This window comes from Salvelinus sp. IW2-2015, linkage group LG4q.1:29, assembly GCF_002910315.2.
Source record: "Salvelinus sp. IW2-2015 linkage group LG4q.1:29, ASM291031v2, whole genome shotgun sequence".
NCBI lineage: Eukaryota > Metazoa > Chordata > Actinopteri > Salmoniformes > Salmonidae > Salvelinus > Salvelinus sp. IW2-2015.
In genome coordinates, this window is record NC_036842.1 from 39,823,539 (window position 1) to 39,848,495 (window position 24,957).

The following is a 24,957-nucleotide window of genomic DNA, read 5'->3' on the forward strand; positions in this document are numbered from 1 at the left end:
GGGTGAGCGGCAGGGAGATAATTGTAGCCGAATGTCTTTGGTTGCCTTTGGACTGCTGGTCTTTAGGTGACAATTACAACTAATATCTGAGCTCATTTGAACCGACTCTTGCAAATAACTGCTCCGAGCCTCAACGGCCTCTTGATTCTGTCAGTCATGTTTTGATTGTCCTCTGTCCTTCAGGAACCTTATTGCCTGGCTCCTAAAGCTATGCACAATGACAAAGCAAAGGGAATTAATTGGGGGGGGGGGGTCTAAATCAAAACAAAGACGCATACCTCTTTGGACTTTTGGACCAGTGTCTTTGGGTAATACGGTCTGTTGCTCTGAGCTGATGTTCACTTTCTGTTGCTCCATTTCCACTGCGTGACACTTTAGGGTGTCCTAAACTGGTCTCGGGTTTCTCCTCTTCTTCTTCTTGGTCTAGTTCACACCGTCTGCTCATTGATCCTCCAGCAACCCGTGAGGCACTTGATTTTTGCAGCAACTCCATGTTGGCCTTTGTCTTGTCTTCGCCCACCTGGAAAGACAGGGTAAATGTTTAATGATCAAAGCTGCAGAATTAACATAACACATACTATTTGAGTTTAAGCAGGCCTTTAAAATATGTTTTGGAGCAGGTATACTACCATACATAATTCAGTCTGTCACCCCTCTCCTGAGAGACCTAACACCTTCTTCATGTAATATGCTCCAAATTGCACCATATACCCTAGATAGTGCTCTACTTTGGGCCAAAAGTAGTGCACCGTAGGGAATAGGGTTCCATTTGGATGCAACCATGGTTAGGCTTAATTACAGGGATGCAGCAGCTTTACAGGCAGCTCCATTCCTATGAAATACCATACAGCTATGTTAACCTTTCACGGAGCAGACATTTTCCAAAATGCCTGGAAAAACACATTCAAAAGGCTGGCCAAAATGTTTTAGTTAAGAGTGTTTCCAAATACATTTTGTTGGATTCGAACTTCTAACTTGAAATACCTTACACTATTAGAACTGAGTGGATGGAACTGCTTGCTGATTGGGGTTTAAGGCTGGGTTTCTGTACAGCACTTCGTGACATCGGCTGATGTATTTATAAAGCCTTTTTTACATTTGATTGATTGATTGCATCTACTGAGTGAGAAAGGGGAGTGCAGAAAGGGAAACAGTCTGGTTTCAGTCACAGATAAGGTAGGACAGCCATGAGTTAGGGAGGAGTGAGGAATCCGGTCCGAGGTCAGGTCAGATGAAGTGAGAAAGAACAATCACCACTAAAGTCCTGCCTAGCAACAGATGTATTGGCTGTCCAAATGTGCAAGGAGGACACTCAGCCTAGAAGGAGGGTATAAATATATGTACTTGTGTAAACATGTCTTTGTCTTACGCAGCTGTTTGACCCAGTGGGTGAATAAACTTGGTTGGAGCTTTTTCCTAGTCATCTGTTTGAGTTTTTACTCTGTTTGTCAGAACCTAACACGTTCAACAACCGTGACAATTACAGGTGGCAACTGTTTTAGTATAACAGGGTATTAGTAGCATATTAAAGGGATAGCTCACCCAGATTTGTGCATCCTTACCTAGAAATCATCAGCATTTTCAAACAAAAACAAACAGATAAGGACAGAAAGCAATCCATGCTTTGGTTTTGTTAAACTAGCCACTGCCCCAAACGCTAATATTAGTATTTGACCAATGTAAGTCAATGTCCTTCAGTTAACATGCCCAAATCATCAAACATTATTTTTAGATTTTTTTTAGTAACTCAACAACTTGGTTTAAAGATACTTTGAGATGATTGGAGCATGCCATCTAGGGGGCATTGGCTTACATTGGGTTTTGTTCGAAAATGCTAACATTAGCTAATATTTGCAGATATGGCTGAACTATCGCTTTAATTAATGACATAACAAAAACATGCACAAAACACTGCACAAATGAAACAACTGCTACACCAACACATCAGTCCAACGTGGCTTCTTTTCATAGAAAAGAAAGGTGTTTCTATAGGTAAACTTTTACCACTTCACACCACACCAGCTAGGGAGAATAAGCAAATGAGAAATGACCAGAGAGTAGCAAACAAATGTTTTCTCAACATGTGGCTGCATGCAAAGCACACCGATGGAGAAAAAGACCCAACAATAAGCAAAAAAAATCACTACAAGAGAAGATGGATGGGCGATGCCCCTTTGAGTGTGGATGATGAGGCGTTGGTGAAATCCTGGGAGTACACGCTACTACAGCTGAGAGAGAGAGAGAAAAAGAAAGAAAGAAAAGAGAAAGAGAAAAAAATATAAAGAAAAAAAGAAAAAAACTTCCTGAGGCCTGTGTGTGACTGACATTTATAGTGCTGATCTTTAATGTCAATCAGCTTAAAGCAGGAAAGGAGAGAGGAGATTTAAACGAGGCCAATGAGGTGTTAAATGTCACTCTGGGAGCTGTCCACAATCAGCACCTCATTAGGTGAGGGAGTGGTTGATTAAGTGAAGAACTGGCGTGGACAAAGAGAAAAATAATGCTCACTTTGCTTCATAAAAAGAAATTATAATAATAATAAAATCCAATAAAAGAGGACTGGCAGGAAGTAGGGGAAAAAAAGGAGAGAAAAAAAAAGAGTGAAACAGGTTGTCTACAAGAGGTATTTCCCTGGCATTGTTTTGGGCCTTTTTCACACAGACTCAGCTGAGGTGATGTAATGGAAAAAGCGAAGAAAGAAAAAGAGAGAAAGAACAAGAAAGAGTTGGGGGGACTATAACGGGAGCAAGGGCAGTCATAATCCTCTACCTCTTTCCAGAGCAGGGCCTTCTCTTTCTCCAAATCCAGGAACACAACCTTCAGCATGCCTACCTCGTGGTTGAACCTCCGAAGGTCCTCTTCCAGCTCTTTGTCTGAGGGAAGTAAAGGAGCTGGGGGACACACATTGCTCAATGAGGGGGGCTGAGACTGAGAGGGACGCACTTCGGGTTCTTCTTCGTACATGGAGGGGCTCTTCTCATCGTCCTGTTGGACTTGCCCTGGCCAACGTTCCTCTGCGGCAGGCTTTGGTTTGGTAGTGGCATCTTTGTCTGGGCTAGGGTTGGACTCTCCTTTGTTCAAGGACGAATCCATATGAACATGGTCTGATTTGAGTTCCACTGAGGCTGCATTGCAATCTGTGAAAGTCTTGGTGACATTATCGACATTGTAGTCTACTTCTCGCTCCCTGTCGATTTCCCCAAACAGTTGCGGCAAAGCAGACCTGTTCTCTGGCTCAATGCCACAGAGGACCTCCAGGTCCCCCGTCTCACTGTCCTCGGCACTGGGGGAGAGGTGGCGACTCCCGGGGCTGTCACCATGCTGAGTCCTGTCTTCGCATAGGGAGTTGTCAGCCGACTCGGTCTGAGAGTCCTCCAGCCCGGACCCCCTCTGCTCAAAAATGGTCAGCAGGACTGCATTGCTGCTACTCCTCCTTGCCCTGCTCAACGGACAGACTATAGGCTCCCCCACCTCTTCGTTGCTGGACTCTTCCTCAGTGGTTCTGGCGGGAGATTCAACTATCTTTACGTTCTCCCCCCGTTTTTCTTCTTCTTCTATAGTTTCGTCAGAGGCGGATTCAGCTGGAAGTTCTCCAAATTTCTCCTTCAGTTCGGCCGCCACGTTCCTGTAGGAGGACTTAACCTCCCTCTTCTCTAACTCCACCCAGATCTTCCCATAACGTTTCTCCCAGCCTGGCTCTTCCTCTTTACCGTCTCCCTCTCTAACTACATATCTCCCTTCTTTCTCTTTGTACTCCTCCTGCTCCTCCCCAGTTTGGGACTCGACAGGGTCAAGGTGGCACGGGTTACTTACGTCTAACTCTGATGCAACGTCTTTCTCCTTTGATGGCATGAGTAGACAAAGGAAATGGTGTTACCACGGACGCCTACAATGGGATCTTACAATTAGGGTATACAAAGCATGAATGTTCAAAAACACTGAAAACGCCAACATTCAAAAACAATTGTGTGTAGGGGCATACAGGTAACATTCAAACTTGTACCACTTTGCCACAATAACAAGACTAATATTTCATACATTTCATAAAATAGTCAGTGGCCAGCAGTCAAAATTTGGAACATTAAGTATTAATGATGTACATTTCCTGATTGTAAACTGGTTCTGGTTGAAAAGATGAGAAGTCATATAGCCATTGTTACAACCAGATAAACATGTATTTTGTGGTTGCTAAAAAGACATCCACAAAATGTCCTTATGCTAGCAATGAACTCAATGATGTCATCGCAACTCGTTTTGCCCACTGGTTGAGAGAGGGACTACATAGGTGGTTCATAAGCCAGTCTGTTGTGAAGGGGATGATGGCAGATGAGATGGGTGATGTGGATGAAATGTAGTTATGCCAGGTGAATGATAGGCTTTATTGTAAGGTAGGGGATATACTGTACACTACAGTAATATGATGTACAAAATGTGACGAGGTAGGGTGGAGGTAGTCATGGCCAAACGGTCAAGATTTTAATATCTAGATTTTAATGAGTGTGAGCGTCGGCTATTCCTTCCTAAATGCTCATATTATTTTTGGGTTGCACCTCGCGCATATTGATTGAGCCCATTCTACTCCTCTCCAGGGTTGAGGTGGTAAAATAAGACAAGCTAAATCAATTTAAAGTAGGGGAATGTAGCGATTTGGGGGGGTAGGAGATTAGGTAAACTGGAAATTAGGTAAACTGGAGAGGGTATTCTCTGACTAATGCCTCCACCTCTTGTGGCTGCTCCTCAGGCTCTGGACTGCTCTTGCTTCACCGGTGAGGGCCTACGCATATAGTCACAATGGACCTCAGGATCTCGTCACAGTATCTCTGTGCATTCAAATTGACATCGATAAAATGTAATTGTGTTCGTTGTCTGGAGCTTATGCCTGCCCATACCATAACCTCACCTCCAACATGGGACACTCTGTTCACAATGTTAACATCAGCAAACCACTTTCCCACATGACACCATACCGGTGTACCGGTCTGCAATCTGCCCGGTACAGTTGAAACCGAGCTTCATCTTCATCACACTTCTCCAGCAGCCATCGAAGGCAAAAATTTTCCCACTGAATCAGTTACGACTCCGAACTGCAGTCAGGTCATGTTGCGTTTATATTTTTGTTCAGTATAGTTTTGCCTACTGTGTCAGTTAGGGGCTACATAGGGTGTTCATAAGGCAGTCTGTGTAGTGGGTGATGAGAGACTAGAGACGAGATGCAGTAGAGGTGATGTAGATTATTTGTAACTATGCCGTGCGTATGATAGGCTATATTGTAAGATGGGGAATATACAATACACTACACTATTGTGAAGTAGAAAATGTGACGAAGTAGGTTAGAGGTGGTAAAGTAAAAACTTTAGATACATTTTAAAAGCAGGGAATATGTAGTGATTTGGCGGAAGTATGAGATGAGGTAAGCTGGAGAAGGTTTTCCCTGACTAAGGCCCCCCACCTCTTGTGCCTGCTCCTCGGGCTCTGGACTGCTTTCACTCTCTTGCTTCACTGGCGAGGGCTCACGCACAGGGTTATCTGCAGGGAGAGAGAACCTGTTTTAACAAGAGCAGCAGTGGACGTACGTCTGCAAATAGTCCGTCTTAAATCAACGCTAATTAATTAGGTAAACGTTTAGGTTACTCACTAGGTTTCAACACTGTGACGGTCTCTGTTAAGTTTGGTAGTTGCTTCCCAGTCCTGACTGGGCTGGGGGTAGAGGTATTCACTTGGTCAGAATCCCAACCAAAGTCTAAGAACAAGGAAGAAAAAGTGAATTTATGCACTGCTTACATCCTTGGCAGCAAAGGGCAAAAAGCCTTTCTAAAGTTAGCCAGAAATACACTCAAAAGTACATGCAGTATCTATAATCTCCTTACTCCCTTACACTCTGTTCTCTGGGGCTGCATCTTCCGAGCACAAGGCTGGGGTAGGGTTTGAGGGGTAAGGGAGCGCGGGCTGGCCAATGGGAGGGGTCTCTCCGAAAGAAAGTGTGTCTTCTCCTCAGGACCGCTCCTCTCCGCTATTACTGCTATATCGGCATCTGGCTCCTGCTCCTGGACAGCCGGTAGAGGGACGGGGGATCGGGAAGAGGCCTCCTCCCTCAGCTCCTCGCCACCGAGGGAAGGCAATCCGTGGCCGGGGAGGGTTCTCCTGCTGGCGGTGCTGGCCGTGTCCCAATCAGAGGCATCTGCACCAGCAGATGAGGGGATCAATTTTAGCAAAGTAAGTAGCCTTGCACGAGCCTTGGCTTGTTTGAGCCAGAACAGCTCATAGCAAGAGCCTATCTCCTGTTTCTGTAGCGTTAGGCAGCTTTATATACAAGTACACCCCCTGGACAGGACGCTAGTCTAACACAGGGCCTTACCCCCAATCTACAGTGGGGTCTGAAATTATTGACACCCTTGATAAAGATAAGTAATAATGACTGTATAAAATAATTCAAATACTTAGCTATATTATACACCCCAAAAAATTTGAAATTATTTTATTTTATTCTAATACAAATGCTCAGAGAAAGATATTTTGTTTAACAAGTAATACCTTTTTTTCTGTCAAAAATGTAAAAGTCAACATTATTGACACCCCCAAAGATTCTTATAAAAGCAGTCAAAGGTTTAGTGTTTGGATCCATATTTCTAGCACGCAATGACTACAATAAGCTTGTGACTCTTAAAACCTCTACAGGATCAGTCTACCCCCACGGGACGGTTGAGCTGACGTAGGCTAATGTGGTTAGCATGAGGTTGTAAGCAACAAGAACATTTCCCAGGACATAGACATATCTGATATGGGCAGAAAGCTTAAATTCTTCTTAATCAAACTGCACTGTTCAATTTACAGTAGCTACTAAAATGAAAGAATACCATGCTATTGTTTGAGGAGAGTGCACAGTTATGAACTTGAAAATGTATCAACAAACCAAATTAGGCACATTTGGGTAGACTTGATAAAACATTTTGAACAGAAATGCAGTGGTTCATTGGATCAGACTAAAACTGTGCAGAACTTTGCTGCCATCTAGTGGCCAAAATCGAAAACGCGCCTAACCTGGAACAGTACATAGCAACCTTTCTCTTGTATTTCAAAGATGGGCGGGACGCATGTTTTTTTTCTTTGTTTTATCTTTTACCAGATCTATTGTGTTAAATTCTCCTACATTAATTTCACATTTCCACAAACTTCAAGGTGTTTCCTTTGGTATCAAGAATATGAATATCCTTGCTTCAGGTCATGAGCTACAGGCAAATACAGTCGGAAGTTAACATAAACGAGTTTTAATGACTCCAACCTAAGTGTTTCAACCATTCTACACATTTCTTGTTAACAAACTATAGCTTTGGCAGGTCGGTTAGGACATCTACTTTGTGCATGACATGTAATTTTTCCAACAATTGTTCACAGACAGATTATTTCCAGTGGGTCAGAAGTTTACATACACCAAGTTGACTGTGCCTTTAAACAGCTTGGAAAATTGTAGAAAATTATGTAATGGGTTTAGAAGCTTCTGATAGGCTAATTAACATCATTTGAGTCAATTGGAGGTGTACCAGTGGATGTATTTCAAGGCCTACCTTCAAACTCAGTTCCTTTTTGCTTGACATCATGGGAAAATCACAAGAAATCAGCCAAGACCTCAGGAAAAAAATGTGGACAGCCACAAGTCTGGTTCATCCTTGAGACCAATTTCCAAGCGCCTGAAGGTACCACGTTCATCTGTACAAACAATAGTACACAAGTATAAACGCCATGGGACCACGTAGCTGTCATACTGCTCAGGAAGGAGACGCGTTCTGTCTCTTAGAGATTAACATACTTTGGTGCAAAAAGTGAAAATCAATCCCAGAACAGCAAAGGACCTTGTGATGATGCTGGAGGAAAAAGGTACAAAATAATCTATATCCACAGTAAAACGAGTCCTATATCAACAGAACCTGAAAGGCCGCTCAGCAAGGAAGAAGCCAATGCTCCAAAACCACCATAAAAAAGATTATGGTTTGCAACTGCACATGGGGACAAAGATCGTACTTTTTGGAGAAATGTCCTCTGGTCTGATGAAACAAAAATAGAACTGTTTGGCCCTAATGACCATCGTTATGTTTGGAGGAAAAAGGGGGACGCTTGCAAGCCGAAGAACACCATCCCAACCGTGAAACACGGGGATGGTAGCAACATGTTGTGGGGGTGCATTACTGCAAGAGGGACTGGTGCACTTCACAAAATAGATGGCATCATGAGAAAAGGAAAATTATGTGGATATATTGAAGCAAGATCTCAAGACATCAGTCAGGAAGTTAAAGCTTGGTCGCAAATGGGTCTTCTAAATGGACAATGACCTTAAGCATACTTCCAAAGTTGTGGCAAAATGGCTTAAGGACAACAAAGTAAAGGTATTGGAGTGGGCATCTCAAAGCCCTGACCTCAATCCCATAGAAAATGTGTGGGCAGAACTGAAAAAGTGTGTGCGAGCAAGGAGGCCTACAAACCTGACTCAGTTACAACAGCTCTGTCAGGAGGAATTGGCCAAAATTCAACCAACTTATTGTGGGAAGCTTGTGGAAGGCTACCTGAAAAGTTTGACCCAAGTTAAACAATTTAAAGGCAATGCTACCAAATACTAATTGAGTGTATGTAAAATTCTGACCCACTAGGAATGTGATACAGTGAATTATAAATTACATAATCTGTCTGTAAACAGTTGTTGAAATAAACTGAAATAAATCCTTCTCTCTACTATTATTCTGACATTTCACATTCTTAAAATAAAGTGGTGATCCCAACTGACCTAAAACTTCCGAGGATTAAAATTTCAGGAATTGTGAAAAACTGAGCTTAAATGTATTTGGCTAAGGTTTATGTAAACTTCCGGCTTGAACCGTAGATTTTGGTATGTTATTTTAAGCAAACGTTTTTTTTTAAAGGTCCGATCCTAAAGAGGTTGTTAACTTGTGCATTTGCAGTTCGTTTTGGTTGTGTTTCAGATTATTTTGAGCCCAATAGAAATGAATGGTAAATACTGGATTGTCATTTTGGAGTCACTTTTATTGTAAATAAGAAAGCAATATGTTTCTAAACACGACATTAATGTGGATGCTACCTTGATTACAGATAATCCTGAATGAATCGTGAATAATGATGAGTGAGAAAGTTAGAGGGTCAAAGATCATACACCCAAGATGCTAACCTCTCACCATTACCAATGACAGGGGAGGTTAGCATTACTTGGGGGTATGAACTTTGACACTAAATTTCTCATTCATCATTATTCACAATTCATTCTGGATTATCCGTAATCATAGTAGCATCCAGATTAATATAATTTCACCCTTTTTTTTGCATACCACATAGCTCAGTATTTGAATAATTTGAATAATATTTTTGAATAATCGGAATAAATTTGAAGAATTTTTTTATACAGTCATTATTGCTCATCTTCATCAAGTGTCAATCATTTCAGACGATGAAGTAGCACTACAAATAGAAAAACTACATAGAATCACAAAACATTGAATCTATTCCTGCTGGAGGTATGCACTGACCTGCAAGATTTTTTTTAGCTTCTTAAGTGTTAAATGAAAGAAAGAAATTGTTAACATTAATTCTATGGTAGATTCAAGGTATTGAACGTGGTAAACCAACTAAGTTAGTTGTGAAGATACCTTCAAGATCATCAACATCACCCAACCCAAGCTCCTCCATTATGTCTGTGGAAGAAAATATGGGAAAATGTTGCACAAATAGTAGAAGGGCTTATTTTTAAAGTATATAATACATCAAATTGGCATAAATAAATACTAAAGCACAACAAACAAAAAAACTTTCCTTACCAGTCTTTTTGTCAGCATCTTTTTTGGACAGTTCAAGCTTGGTCAAGATGGACAGAGTTTCCCTTTTGATTTTCTCTGGCTGTTGAGACCGAGAGGAAAATATTGTTACATTTCACACCAAGAATAGTGGCTCTTAACTTTGAGTGTTTTCCCGACGTCTGTACTCACCTTTTCTGGGACATTGTCGGCATCATTATCATAATTTCTTAAAACTGCAAGAGAACAAATGGGAATGTGGTGAAACATTGTGATTGGCTCCTGTGCTCTCTCAGCCTATCAACAGTCAGGAGGACAGCACTTGCATCAGGAAAAGAGTCTATCATAGTTCATGTGGGAATCAATGACACAGGCAATCAATGACACAGGCAATCCCAGCAATGAAGGTGCAGGTAGATCAGGCACCAGTGCAGCGATGCTACTTCTTATGTCAATCTGCTCTGAACCTCTTGCAGTCAATCTCGTCCACTTAGCAGCATGCCGCTGCGTTTGGTTTCCACAACTTGGGACATGGGACCAGCGCTGATTGGAACAGTCTTCATTACAAGATGGAGGAGGAGAAGCAAATGGAGACGACTTCTTTGGCACACAAATTCCAGGCAGCACAGACCATTCGGATAGGGACAGATGACAAGTCAGGGAAATATCCATCAGGCCCGAGTGGCATCAAGCCATAGGAGTTGAGAACGAGAAAGTTCTGATTTGCGTTTTCCTCATAAATTCATGCAAAATTGAGATTTGCTTGCTAAGCATAGCCACCTCATTCCTGTAATCCTCCGCTAGCAAACAATTGCCACATAGGAACTCTGGATTGTCACTACTGTCCCGGACCAGCGCATAATAAACACAGCTTCTACAGCGCTGGAAATGTTTGTTAGATATTCCAGGTGAAGCGGGCTCCATTGCAACCTAGCTAGCTAGTTGGGAGCAGGTGTTGACACAAACACTTATAAAACCAAGTAAAAATAACTTTGGAAACAACAAGCCGAAGCAACAGGTCGAGGAGCAGGAGGTATCAGAGTTTGACAGGAAATGACGGCAATATATTTACCTGTATTTACCCCCCAAAAATGAAACGCTAATTAGCTGCTAATGTGGCTATCATAAAAAACTACAAACGCCATGATGCTCTGGACGAGACTGACAAATTGTGGCAACGGTAAGAATCTCTGGATTAACTATCGAATGTTAGCTAAATTTAGTAATGAATAAATTGGCTAAATGTCTTTAAAATTGAAAATTCCGTAAAACCGTCTTGAGCAACTAAATTGACACAATACCTGTTAGCATAGATGTCAGATAGAGATGACGTGCAGGAGCTTGCAGGGATTTGTAATCTTGCATGATGTCTACTTTGATGTTATTGAGCATTTTCGAATCTGAAGAATATTTTGAGCCAAATATATTTATAAAAGTCAACTTGTCCTAGAGAGATTTACATGGTTATTAAAACGTCACACGAGGGTAAGCCTACACAAAACAAATGAATGGTGGAAAAACGATAGGAACCATTCCCATGTTTAATATGGGTAATACGACACCTCCACTGTGGGGCTCTATGGGCACAGGCATAAACATTGGTCTAACTACTACTAAAGTGAGACTTTATCCTCGTGTTTCTTGGATATTTACATTATTTGTTCACAAGTTAGGTTGTTTTTCATTGTTGGAGTCTACTTCCACTGCTAGCAAAGAAAAGAGACATCGTAGGCCTCTACTACAGATTCGCACAGGCACAACTGAACACTCGAGTGGCCCTGTTACCACAGTAACCATAAAGGGGCAGCTGAAATGTTTGGTCTCATCTGTGATATTTTGGTTAAAAGACTCAGGTCACAAAATAAATAGAACAATATACCACATTAGTTCTTAATAGAAAGACATTCCTTGTTTTAGAAACATTACTAAAAATGATCATCCGTTTTGTTTTTTGGTGTAATTAATGCAACAAAAAATATTTTGGCTGGTAAACAAATTACGAGTGGCTGGTCATTTTTTMTATCTACCTGCACAGTGGCTGTAGACAAAAAAGTATAATTTTTTGCAGGATAGTCATACTTGCAGCGTCAAATTATAGCTAGAATGATTGCAAAGAAAGCATAGCTATAACGGCAGTCATCCATCCTTTTGCTTAGAGAGCATCAAGTGCTGATGGGGTTAAATGTTTTACAGATAAATGTGAGAATGAGAATTACCTTCTTTGTTCTCCCCTGAAATAATGGAAACATGTGGCACCTTCGCAGGATCTCGGCCATGCTGTTTTCTGGGACTGACAGAGCCAGACTGGAAGAGGAGTTTGTCTGTTAGTAAATCTGACAGTGCTACCAGGGAGTCCAAAAATATTCCTTGTTTTTTTACAGTACCTCAGTGTCCCATGAGTCTTCCTCATCATCTCCCTTCTCCAGACCCAACTCAGAAAGGAAATCTAAGAAGGAATTGTTTCCAAATGTTGCATTCAAAAATATATATATATATATTTCAAGTAAAGTACTCTGGACAGAGAGATTTTTCTCTCTAGATTTAGCAAGTTACCTCTTTGTTTTTCTTTGGAGGGGTCTTCACCTCCAGGGACTGGTGAATCATCAACAAGGGAATCGTCTTTCTCCTCTTCTATCTGATATTTTGTCTTTCCCATCTCCTCAAAGCTTTTCTCTTCCTCATCTTCTTCATCACCACCTCTGTCTTCATCATAATCGTCTTCATCCTCAGTGGAATCTTTTTCCTGAGTGGAGAAAAACAAGCACCTTTTCGATGATGATTCGTTTATAATATTGGTTTGTGTTTGAAGGAATCAAAAGAAAACATTGAACTACATGCCTAAAGCCTAGTTGTTGTACTATAACTCACCACCTATAACTCTTACCCATTTGATAGGCAGATTGATGCCTTTGACTGGGTCTTCATTGTCTCTAACCTCTGTTTCACTTTCAACGTACTCTGGCTCATCCTCGAAGGGTGAATCAACATCGACATCATCAATGTCTGTTTGAGGCAATTCTTCCTCTTGATCTGAAAATCCATCGCTCATGTCAGACTCATGCTGCTGAACAGCAGCGACATAACTACGGTCTTTGCTGTGGGTACTCTGTAGCTCGACGTCATCCTTCTCAGGGTTGGCCTCATGAGTTTCACCAGGGTCATTCTGGTCAGTAGTCTCCTGGTCAAGTCCACCTTGTTCGTCAGAGATTTGATCTATATCCTCTATTGGAGTGTGAGCAGCATTCATGGCATCAGGCGTTGGGTCATCCTCGGAATCAAGGTCTGAGGCAGCCTCGTCTTCACTTGAAGTATTTCCAAACATTTTACGAGTCTCAAGACTATGTTTTATTGGTGTCACTGGAAGTCTACCTGATTTCACATCGTAGCTCTCAACAATGCTCTCAATGTCCTCTTCTCCTAGAATTCCTTGTGTGTTATCAAAATCGTTTCCCTCATCAGGAACTTTAATAGTACCACCGGCAAAATCGTATTGCAGTTTTTGGTATTGGCTGTCAGTGTCTTCGCTTCTCTCTTTGTCACTCATGGCATTATCCTGTCCCTTGTCGTCTGCTATCTCTTTTTCATCCTGCCAATCATCAATCATTGACACAGGAACTGACTCATCTGACTCAACATCCTTTTGGGGTTGAGAGAGATCCAGTTCATCAGCCCCTTTACTTAACATCTCCTCGTTTGCAGTAGTAGGTCTGGATAATGCACTCGTAGACCAGGATATTGGTGATCGCGAGTCTCTTGGCTTCAACTTCTGCTCATCTGTACTCTCAGGCCTGGCTATAGGTGATCGTGAATCTCTTGGTGTCAACCTCCGCTCATTTGTAATTGCAGGCCTAGATACTTTACTCGTAGGCCTTGATATTGGTGATACCAAGTCTCTTGATGTCAACCTCTGCTCATTTGCACTCGGAGGCCTGGATATTAGTGATAGCAAATCTCTTGGAGTTGAAGGCCCTCTCCCCAAATTGTCCATGTCCTTTATCTCTCTTCTGGGGGACCATGGAGGGCTTGTCCAGTTACGAGGAGAGTTCTCATCTGTCTTGTGTTGAATGGGAGAAATGGCTTCTTCAGGTTCAGGAGACCCTGTAGCCGCTACATCCCTATTCACATAGTAATCATCATCCGAACCATCATCATCATACATATTTTTATCCTCAACTTGTTCACCAATTCCTGGTAAATTATCATCAAATGATTCTTTAATGGCAGCCTTTTTCTCTCCTGGTTCTGGAGACTCTGCAGGAGAGGCATCGTCTTTTGGCATCTCCTCACCTTCATCTACCACATCGTCGTCTTCCCATGAATCATCAGAACACTGTTGGTCCTCGGCCCGGATTCTTGGTGCTGCGACACTCAGGCTTGGTGACAACTTACCAGCCTCTACTGAAACATGAACCTCTAAACATCCATCTCTAATGGGTGAGGCACCTTTTTTGACATTGTCATCTGATGAAGAATTCCAGGACTTTGGTGATATGCTTTGCACGGGGGAGGTTGATGGTTCTAGTTGGAAATCTGATCTTAGATCTTCTCCTTCAAGATGGGAAATCTCATCAATTGTCTCATCTTCTTTAGTTGTTGAAGCACCATCGACTTTATCATTTTCATCTGATGGGGAATCCCATGAGGAGTTGCATTTATCCACCTTTGATTGAACGCAATCCTCATTTAGCTCATCATAATCATCTTTAGTGGATGAGGGGCCATCGTCTTTGTCATTTTCATCTGAATGGGAATACCATGAGGATTTGCATTTATCTACCTTTGGTTTAGCAATGTCATCATCATCTTTGGAATCAAAGGAATCGTCTGAAGATCTTGGCCTATGCGTTTCACCATGAGAAACTGTGCTTGTGTTTTTCGGCTCCCCAAGAGTTGAGGTATGATCTAAAGTTTCTCTGATATCTTCATCATCAGCAATAAGCTTTTCCTCATCACTCCAGTAGTCTGCAGGTGCATCTTCATCACCAATCCCTTCTTCATCATCATCATCAAAATCATCCAAGTTTCTCTGTGATGGAAGAACTCCTGTGCTGTGTGGGGGAGTCTTGGGCACTGCCGGAAAACCTGGCTCTGGAACAAACTTATGATCTGATGTACCATTTAGCTCATAACCTAAACTGTCATCTTCATCTGAAAACCTGGACTCTACCCTGATGGCTGACACCACACAGTCCTCCTCTACATCTAGAGTCGCTGGGATACCATAGTTTGATGTTCCAAATAGAATCTCAGGAACCATTCTCTCATTGGCTTGGCTCTCCGCATTGAAAACATTCTTAGGAGCCCCCATCTCTCCAGCTGTATCGACATGTTCTGAATCAGGTACTACACCATCAGAGAACTTAATACCGGGAATAGTTTGATGATCCTCATCAACAATATCAACAGCTTCAGCACTGTACGTTTTGGGCACTTCCTCTGCGCCAATTCCTTCTGCCTTGACCGAAGTTGCAGCAACGTCACACTCTTCCTCCTCTTCATCTTCATAGTCATCTTCATCATCCTCATCTTCCTCCTCCTCATCATCTTCATTGTCATCCTCATCCTCGTCGTCTTTATCGTCTTCGTCGTCATCTTCGTCCTCCTCTTCATCATCATCATCATCCTCATCTCCCTCGGGGCTTTCCTCAGGTGAGTCTCTACCTCTCGCCTTACTACCAGACGGCTGCTCGGAGGGCAGCTCACTCCCCTGAGTCTCCTCCAGCTCCGCTCCGTCGCCTTCTGCTTGTAAATGTGTTAATGGATGAGTAAAAGAAGAAAAGGGAGAGAAGGGTGTCACACAGAAGCTCAAGTTAACAGTGTTAGCTACACTACATTACCTTTCTGGAACTCTGGAGACGGTTAGAGGTCATCTGGGCAGGTTTGGAGATAAAGGAGGCAGAGGGTGAGGGGGAGACTAGATGCTGGGGGGCACTGCTGGGTGGGAAAGCCTTGGGAAGGGATGGATTTCTCTGGACTCGGTTCTCGCTCTCGGCCTCAGGGCCGCTCCATGGCTTTTCGAGATCAGTTACAGCTACAGGGCAGGGGTGATAAGTTACTACACAGCCACAGGCTAACAGAGGGTTACTAATAAGTGAACAAACTTAAAATATTACCGTCATTCTTTCCCTTTTTGGAGGCATTCATCAGTTTCTTTAGGTTTAGCTTTGGATGTTTCTGTAAGATAAAAGTAAAATCATACAGCTAGTCAAACTCAAAATGAATCAACAGAGGGTTGTGCAAATAATGGATTCATCATAAAGACCTTTGGGGTTATATCCAATTCGTCCTCTTCATCTGAGGATGGCCAGGAATCGTCAGCTGCACTTTTTGACGCCCTAAAAGGTAAGTCAATTTGATGCAGAGAAGTAATGAGGTTCATGGTTGTGCAAATGTACTTACTATATCAGAGAAGATGACGCCTGATCCCCATATCCTGACCACTGCGCTTGAAACAGAATGTAAGCTCGCGAGATAAGGATGGCCATTGCTTACCGACTTATTGACTCCGTTTGCGACTGGTCTTCAACATCTGCAACGCGGTAAGCCAAATTAGTATTGTCAAGGATCACTTTCAACAGTTCTAGGTGTGATAACATTTAAAAATCAGCTGATGATCCCAAATAACAAAAGACATACATCTACAGCGTCACCATGAAATTATTAATCTTACACTGCAGATTTTCACACCCTAACGATGAGAAAAGCCACCGGGAGAAAAGCTCACTACAAAACACTGCAATCAAGTGTATAGAACAACAAGCTCAGACGTCTATCATCGTTGGGATCAAGAAGGCCAACGCTAGCTGAACACAAATGAGTGAGTTAAATACCAAAGTTAGACCTTAGATAGAAGATACAGTAGCCTAAATGCCTCACAAATACGTTCCTTTCATCTCTGAAATTACACAATGCTTTACAAGTTTGTCTGATCTTGTTGTGCTATTTTCACTGCTGGCAATACCTCTCCCTCCTTCACTCGCTCCTTTCTCTAGATCCAGCCAAGTGGTATTGCATGAGGGGTAAATGAAACAATCGAGGTGAATGAATAATATTAACATGGAAATGAACATGAAAAATTGCACATTGCCATAACCTGTTACAGAAGACAATACATACAGTAACTCACATTTCCGTGATAGTCATTAGTAAACACACATAAATAAATGTAACATTATGATGAGGTGAAATGGAATCCTTTATGTACCATCTTTGTCAGTTGCTGGTCCCCCCAGAGAGAAGCCTGCTTCTTCGGAAGGGCTGCACAACATGGACGCTCGCTTCTTTTTGGCCGGGGCGTGGGCGGGAGACGGCATGGACTTCCTCTTGGTACCATGCTCAATAATGAGATGGGAACAACTGAAACAAGGATGACACAGGATTGGAAATGCATCGACTGTTAAATAAACTTTATTGACCCCGGAAGAGGAAACTGGATTCGTCACCAGCATAAGTCACATAATAAGAACAAGACAGACACACAGGCGTACATCAGAACACGGAGACAATATGGCTGGTGGAACAAGAATAGAAAATCTGTTAACTGTGCTATAACAACTAAGAAAAGACAACAGACAACAAATCAAATGTTATTTGCCACATGCAACGAATACTTACAAGCCCTTAACCAACAATGTAGATCAAGAAACAGTTACATTTACTAAATAAACTAAAGTAAAAAAAAAAAATGTAATCTAAAAGTAACAAGAAAATTACATATCAATAACGAGGCTATATAAAAAGTTAATGTGCGGGCCTACAGGTTAGTCGTGGTCATTTGTAAAGTGACTACGCATAGATAATAAACAGCGAGTAGCAGCAGTGTAAAAACAATGTAAATAGTCCGGGTGGCCATTTGATTACTTGTTCAGCTGTCTTATGGCTTGGGGGTAGAAGCTGTTGGTCCTAGACTTGGCGCTCCGGTACCGCTTGCCGAGCGGTAGTAGAGAGAACAGTCTATGACTAGGGTGGCTGGAGTCTGACAACGTTTTGGGCCTTCCCCTGACACCGCCTAGTATATAGGTCCTGGATGTCAGAAAGCTTGGTCCCAGTGATGTACTGGGCCGTACGCACTACCCTCTGTAGCGCCTTACGGTCAGATGCCGAGAACTTGTGTTGTTGCGGAGGGAAGTGTTTAGTCCCAGGGTCCTTAGCTTAGTGATGAGCTTTGTGGGAACTATGGTGTTGAACGCAAGGCTGTGGACAATGAACAGAAATCTCAAATAGGTGTTCCTTTTGTCATGTAGGTATTACAGACTCGGTCAGGGAGAAGTTGAAAATGTCAGTGAAGACACCAGTTGGTCCGTGCATGCTTTGAGTACACGTCCTGGTAATCTGTCTGGCACCGCACCTTTGTGAATGTGGTTTCATCAGACCAGATAATCGTATTTTTCAGGGTCTGAGAGTACTTTAGGTGCCTTTTGGCAAACATCATAGTGCTGTTCAAATCAATAGTTATTTGTCAGACGCATTTGAAAATGAATAACACATAATAATAACAATAAAAGTAATAAAAAGCTCCCAGTCGGCTTTCCAATCTATCCCAATGGTGTTTGATGGGGTTGATGTAAGGGCTCTGTTCAGGCCAGATCATTTCTTCCACACCGATCTCGATCTAATCACCCAACATCTCTCTTTGAGATGTTTGATCTGGTTCAAGTCCGGGCTCTGGCTGGGCCACTCAAGGACATTCAGAGACATATTCCGAAGCCACTCATGCAGTGTCTTGGCTGTGTGCTTAGGGTCGTTGTCCTGTTGGAAGGTGAACCTTCGCCCCAGTCTGAGGTCCTGAGCACTCTGGAGCAGGTTTTCATCAAGGATCCCTCTCTGTACTTTGCTACGTTAGATCTTTCCCTTGATCCTGACTAGTCTCCCAGTCCCTGCCGCTGAAAAACATTCCCACAGCATTATGGTACCACCACGCTTCACCGTAGGGATGGTGCCAGGTTTCCTCCAGCCGTGACACTTGGCATATTATTCCGTTGGAAATCTGTCCTTTGGTCTGACGAATCCAAATTTGAGATTTTTGCTTCCAACCGCTGTGTCTTTGTGAGACGCAGAGTATGATTTCTGCATGTGTGGTTCCCACCGTGAAGCATGGAGGAGGAGGTGTGATGGTGCTTTGCTGGTGACTTGGTCTGTGATTTATTTAGAATTCAAGGCACACTTAACCAGCACGGCTAACACAGCATTCTGCAGTGATACACCATCCCATCTGGTTTGCGCTTAGTGGGACTATCTTTTGTTTTTCAACAGGATAATGACCCAACACACCTCCAGGCTGTGTAAGGGCTATTTGACCAAGGAGAGTGATGAATCAGATGACCTGGCCTCTACAATCACCCGACCTCAACTCAATTGAGATGGTTTGGGATGAGTGGGATGAAAAGTGAAGGAAAAGCAGCCAACAAGTGCTCAGCATATGTGGGAACTTCAAGACTGTTGGAAAAGCATTCCAGGTAAATGCTAAGAGTGTGCAAAGCTGCCATCAAGGCAAGGGGTGGCAACTTTGTAGGATCTCAAATATAAAATATATTTTGATTTGTTTAACACTTTTTTGGTTACTACATCATTCCATGTCTAAGGAAATGACAGTTTGAGTACTTACGCGTGGTGTCCGTTCATCACAGCATAGTCATCGGACGACCATCCATTATTGTCCTTTAAGGTGATGTCTGGGTCGTACTGCAGGAGTAGCCGCACCATACTGATTTGTCCATTGCAAGCAGCGATCATCAATGGGGACCTAAAGGTAGCATAAGATGGAGGTTGAATAAACGTGCACATATCGGTCTGTGCATTCTCCAATATCAGAATCAAGCATTCCAAAATTCCATTGCCTTCCTTGAAGTAACCTAATCACTGATATGACAAAAGCTAAGTAATGGAACCCATGCCATCACCTATTAATGTGTGTCAGATCACAGATTACATCAAGGCAGGGAAGAAAGAAGGAAGAGTTGCCATGGCAACCTAGGGGGCAGCCTAGCTGAGCTGTTAAGAGCTAAATGTTATTATATTTAGTGTTTTTATGTTCAATTATTTTTCTGCAAGCTATTGGTAGATAATTAGATAGAGATCAAGTAAATCTGGGACCTGTTCTTTTCAATAGCAGCAGGAAATGTATTAGAGCTATTGGACTGCTAAGATAGCTGCTAGCTTTGCCAATGCGGTTTTCATTTGAACATACTGTCCTTGGGGAGCTCATGCCGGGGATTTCTTCTGAGGTGTCGGGAGGCTTGGACAGACTGGACTCGTGCTGAATCGTGGCGCTGTAATGGAAGCATGCTACACCGGGACTGGGAGACCATTCAGCCAATGGAGATCACTTGGGCAGGTTTAGCGTAATGACTGAGCCGACTCGACTCAGTGAGGATGGCGAGGCAATGACAAAATGTGCAAGGCAAGGCGGAGCCAGGCTACTTGCAAGTCGTCGCAACCAAAACAGATTGGACAGTGAATGATGCTTGCTGGCTAGTTCTGCCATCTATTCCCAAGGACAGCAACCATCTGGAGGACGATACAAATGTGTTATGTTTTCTGCTCTGCTAGAGCTGCCCAGGTCAGCTGTAAGTGTTGTTATTGTGAAGTGGAAAGGTCTAGGAGCAACAACAGCTAAGCCACGAAGTGGTAGGCCACACAAGCTCACAGAACATGACTGCCGAGTGCAGAAGCGCGTAGCTTTTAGAAATCGTCTGTCCTCGGGCTGCAACACTCACTACCGAGTTCCAAACTGCCTCTGGAAGCTATGTAAGCACAATAACTGTTTGTCGAAAACTTGATGAAATTTGTTTCCATTGACAAGCAGCCGCAACCAAGCCTAAGATCACCATGGGCAATGCCAAGCGTCGGCTGGAGGAGTGTAAAGCTCACCACCATTGGACTCTGGAGCAGTGGAAACGCGTTTTCTGGAGTGATGAATCACGCATCACCATCTGGCAGTCCGACAGACAAATCTTGGTTTGGCGGATGTCAGGAGAAAGCTACCTGCACGAATGCATAATGCCAACAGTAAAGTTTGGTGGAGGAGGAATAATGGTCTGGGGCTGTTTTTCATAGTGCCAGTGAAGGGGGATCTTAACACATCATACAATGACATTCTAGACAAATCTGTGCTTCCAACTTTTTGGCAACAGTTTGGGGAAGGCCCTTTCCTGTTTCAGCATGCCCCCGTTCACAAGCGAGGTCCATACAGAAATGGTTTGTTGAGATCAGTGTGGAAGAACTTGACTGGCCTGCACAAAGCCCTAACGTCAACCCCATCGAACACCTTTGCGATGAATTGGAACGGCGACTGCGAGCCAGGCCTAATCGCCCAACATCAGTGCCAGACCTCACTAATGCTCGTGGATGAAGGGAAGCAAGGCACCGCAGCAATGTTCCAACATCTAGTGGAAAGCCTTCCCAGAAGAGTGGAGGTTGTTATAGCAGCAAAAGGGGGGACCAACTCCATATTAATGACCATGATTTTGGAATGAGATGTTCGACGAGCAGGTGTACACCTACTTTTAAAATGTAACTTCTTTGGATCATCCTCGACAAATGGTTAAATGCATTGTATCCACATTTGTGGTTCTGTTTTAAAAAATTGTCAAAGAAATTATAATCAAAGAAATTCATTATTTGTTTACTATTCAACCGGATCTCTCCATCTCAGGAAAATGGATTTGATCTTTAAAAGCATCACACAAACCCACCTGTGTCCCTGGTCCTTAGTGTTGACGTCGGCCCCCTCCTTGAGGAGGAACTCGGCCATCTCGGCATGATTCTCCTTCACTGCCATAGTCAGTGGGGAGTATCCCTCCTGCAAGATCATCCAAACATGCATTGTCAAATATCTTGTATATCCACATAGCTTAGTTCATGTTTGTATCACCACAGTAACAGCTCTCCTACCCTCAGCTTCATCCTCTTTCTCTATCAACCTATGGGTCAGGATTACTCTCCAGCAATCTGGAACCTTGTTAATATCTCTCTCTCGGACCAGTGCCTGAGCTGTGACAGTGGTGCTAGAGGATCTGTGAGCAACAAATTGACTCATCTGTAGCGCAGAGGATTGGGTTGGTGTAAGCCAGGGGTGTCAAACTCAATTCCTGCAGGGCCGTGTCCTGTGTGTCTTCTGGTTTTTGTTATTTCCTTTAAAATGTGTGTCCAATTAAGATCTAGATAACCAGATGAGAGAAATTCCTAACTAGTAAATTAAGTACAAGGGAGGCGCGAAAACCCGCAGATGCTCAGCCCTAAAATAATTGAGTTTGGCACTTCTGGTGTAACCAATAGAGAGACAATTCAACCTGGCCCATCATAGTGCAAGATGGAGCTACCACCATATTGCTCCTACTACAAGTTGGAGCTACCACCATATTGTCACTTATGGCCCCACGGCTCACCTTGTTCTGGGCGTTGACATTGGCCTCGTGCTCCAGCAGCAGCATAGCGGTGGAGCAGGCAGGGATGCAGGAGGCCAGGTGCAGGGCCGTGTTGCCGTTGATGTCCACCAGATTAGGTTCGGCATCATGCTCCAGCAGAGTGACCACGCAGCGTTCCTGCTGGCACTGCACTGCCTGCCAGGGGTACGGAGGAGAGGAACATTAAGATAGAAATATGTTATGCACAAAAAATATCACTGCCATTTAGAATTAGGAATCACATCAGTTCCATTCATGACATTTCTATCTGCAACAATCCACAACGTTTGCCATTGCAAGAGTTTTGCAAAAGTGAAAAGGTAGTTGGACACGTTCTAGATTATAGTGATACTAATTTATCAAATTGCAACTGCCACTACCACTCTTTGAGGGAAGCAGAAATTAAAAGAGAAAACTTTACAGATGTCAACTACATTGTTGATGATGCATTCACTCTATGGATATATGACATCATTCTGGTGAGCAAGGCTTTATCAGTATTGTAGAGCATCAAGTAAGGACAGAAGAGAAGCTGCATGTATCCAATTATAGACAAGTTGACAAACAAATTGCCTACCAAATAGTGCTGCTCAGTATACCGAATCGTTGGTACTTTTTCGATACCAGGATATAAAAAACTGTTTGGTACTAGAATTTGGTACTTCAGTCAAATGTGTCTCACAGATCAAGCCTGTCGATCATCTCAGCCGACCCCTTAATATAGTAAGCACCGTGCCTGCTCCACTTAATCATTGCTAGCTTGCAATGGGAGTCTGGGCTGCATCATGTTAACTTCTTTGTAGCATGAGTGGGAGGCTAATACACTTGTGACACAGCATGTACAACTGTTGAAACTATTACTGTTCAAAAAACAACATCCATACAGGCTAGAACACTTTACGATGGAAGAAGATACATAGCTTCCAGCTAACTTTCCTTGCTTGTTCAAATAACATTGTATTTTTCACATGCTCCGAATACAACAGGTGTAATGCTTACTTACAAGCCCTTCACCAACAATGCAGTTAAGAAAAAAACCTTTAAAAATAAGAAATAAAAGTAATAAATAATTAAAGAGCAGCAGTAAAATAACAATAGATAGGCTATATACAGGGGGTACTGGTACAGAGTCAATGTGCGGGGGCACCGGTTAGTCAAGGTAATATATACAGTTATTAAAGTGACTTACGCATAGATAATAACGGAGAGTAGCGGCAGCGTAAAGGGGGGGGAGGGGCAATGCAAATAGTCTAGGTAGCCATTTGATTAGCTGTTCAGGAGTCGTATGGCTTGGGGTTAGAAGCCGTTTAGTAACCTCTTGAACCTAGACTTGCCGCTCCGGTACCGCTTGCCGTGCAGTAGCAGAGAGAACAGTCTATGACAAGGGTGGCTGGAGTCTTTGGCAAATTTTACGGCCTTCATCCGACACCGTCTGGTATAGAGGTCCTGGATGGCAGGAAGCTTGGCCCCAGTGATGTACTGGGCCGTACACACTACCCTCTGTAGTGCCTTGAGGTGAGGCCGAGCAGGTGCCATAGCAGGCAGTGTTGCAACCAGTCAGGATGCTCTCGGTGGTGCAGCTGTAGAACTTTTTGAGGATCTGAGGACCCATGCCAAGTCTTTTCAGTCTCCTGAGGGCGAATAGGTTTTGTGCCCTCTTCATGACTGTTTTGGTGTGCTTGGACCATGATCGTTTGCTGGTGATGTGGACCCTAAGGAACTTGAATCTCTCAATCTTAGGACAAAAAGTGAATTGCTTTGTCACATTTTTTTGCCTTGTTGCAAACAGGATGCATGTTTTGGAATATTTGTCTTCTGTACAGGCTTCCTTCTTTTCACTCTGTCAATTAGTTAGCATTGTGGAGTAACTATAATGTTGTTGATCCATCCTCAGTTCTCTCCCATCACAGCCATTAAACTCTGTAACTGTTTTAAAAAGTCACCATTGGACTCATGGTGAAATTCATGGGAGGTTTCCGGCAACTGAGTTAGGAAGGACACCTGTATCTTTGTGGTGACTCAATTTTAAATTAAACAAAATGTGGAACAAGTCAAGGGGTGTGAATACTTTCTGAACGCACTGTATCTAAATGCATATCAAATTGTGCTTGAAAGGAAAGATTCACTTCCCAGTGTGACCTAATGAATAGCACCCAGGTGTAAATGTATATGGAAGACTCACAGGTAATACATAAGAATTAGGCTACACATAAGCCTATCATCTCAGCAACATGTCTGAATTGAGATGGCCAATCAACTATCATATTCTATCCTAAAAATAAATAAAAATGTAAATGCTGGATTCTTCCGTCCACTGAGAAAGCAAAAATAGGACACAGTACCTTCATCAACGGGGATCTGTTTTGATTGTCGCATAGGTTGAGCTTGGCTTTGCTCTCAACCAGGAACTGGACCACGTCTGTATGTCCATTGGCACAGGCAATGTGAAGTGCTGTTCTGAAATGTGAACAAGGGTGACAAATTGTAAACAGTCCTTTGGCCCTCCATTTCAAGTCATTGCATCACAATTTCCGGTTGCACTGGTGCGAGCTGCACATTCTACCTGGTCCCCATCAAATTAGAACAACTTATTATTAAGAATTAAAAATGTAATTCCAGGGGAAAAAACTACTTTGGAAGCAACTAAAAGTCCATATTAAAGAGGAGGGTCTCAGCTTTGTGTAGGTATAAATATATTGAGCTCAAACCACACTGATTTACAATCGAGATATTTGATATGGCTTTCAAATACGAAATTGCAC

The 24,957-nt window shown here is 42.9% G+C and overlaps 1 protein-coding gene across 2 annotated transcripts in view; it reads right to left on the bottom strand.

The window, feature by feature from the left end:
- ankrd26 (ankyrin repeat domain containing 26) overlaps nucleotides 1-24,957 on the bottom strand; it is a 104,554-nt gene that overhangs the window by 75,590 nt on the left and 4,007 nt on the right. The window contains exons 3-22 of one of the 2 annotated variants that reach the window (XM_023984697.2): nucleotides 24,538-24,652; nucleotides 22,178-22,351; nucleotides 21,485-21,591; nucleotides 19,396-19,533; nucleotides 16,996-17,147; nucleotides 16,753-16,779; nucleotides 16,284-16,320; nucleotides 16,054-16,126; nucleotides 15,905-15,965; nucleotides 15,629-15,822; nucleotides 12,345-12,534; nucleotides 12,176-12,237; nucleotides 12,008-12,095; nucleotides 9,984-10,027; nucleotides 9,816-9,894; nucleotides 9,648-9,692; nucleotides 5,876-6,178; nucleotides 5,636-5,740; nucleotides 5,450-5,526; nucleotides 279-520 (exon numbers count right to left, since the gene is read on the bottom strand). In XM_023984697.2, the coding sequence (XP_023840465.1) occupies nucleotides 279-520; nucleotides 5,450-5,526; nucleotides 5,636-5,740; nucleotides 5,876-6,178; nucleotides 9,648-9,692; nucleotides 9,816-9,894; nucleotides 9,984-10,027; nucleotides 12,008-12,095; nucleotides 12,176-12,237; nucleotides 12,345-12,534; nucleotides 15,629-15,822; nucleotides 15,905-15,965; nucleotides 16,054-16,126; nucleotides 16,284-16,320; nucleotides 16,753-16,779; nucleotides 16,996-17,147; nucleotides 19,396-19,533; nucleotides 21,485-21,591; nucleotides 22,178-22,351; nucleotides 24,538-24,652 (2,313 nt within the window). The remainder of the gene's footprint in view (nucleotides 1-278; nucleotides 521-5,449; nucleotides 5,527-5,635; nucleotides 5,741-5,875; nucleotides 6,179-9,647; nucleotides 9,693-9,815; nucleotides 9,895-9,983; nucleotides 10,028-12,007; nucleotides 12,096-12,175; nucleotides 12,238-12,344; nucleotides 12,535-15,628; nucleotides 15,823-15,904; nucleotides 15,966-16,053; nucleotides 16,127-16,283; nucleotides 16,321-16,752; nucleotides 16,780-16,995; nucleotides 17,148-19,395; nucleotides 19,534-21,484; nucleotides 21,592-22,177; nucleotides 22,352-24,537; nucleotides 24,653-24,957) is intronic. The other variant, XM_023984698.2, reaches the window with a different exon arrangement.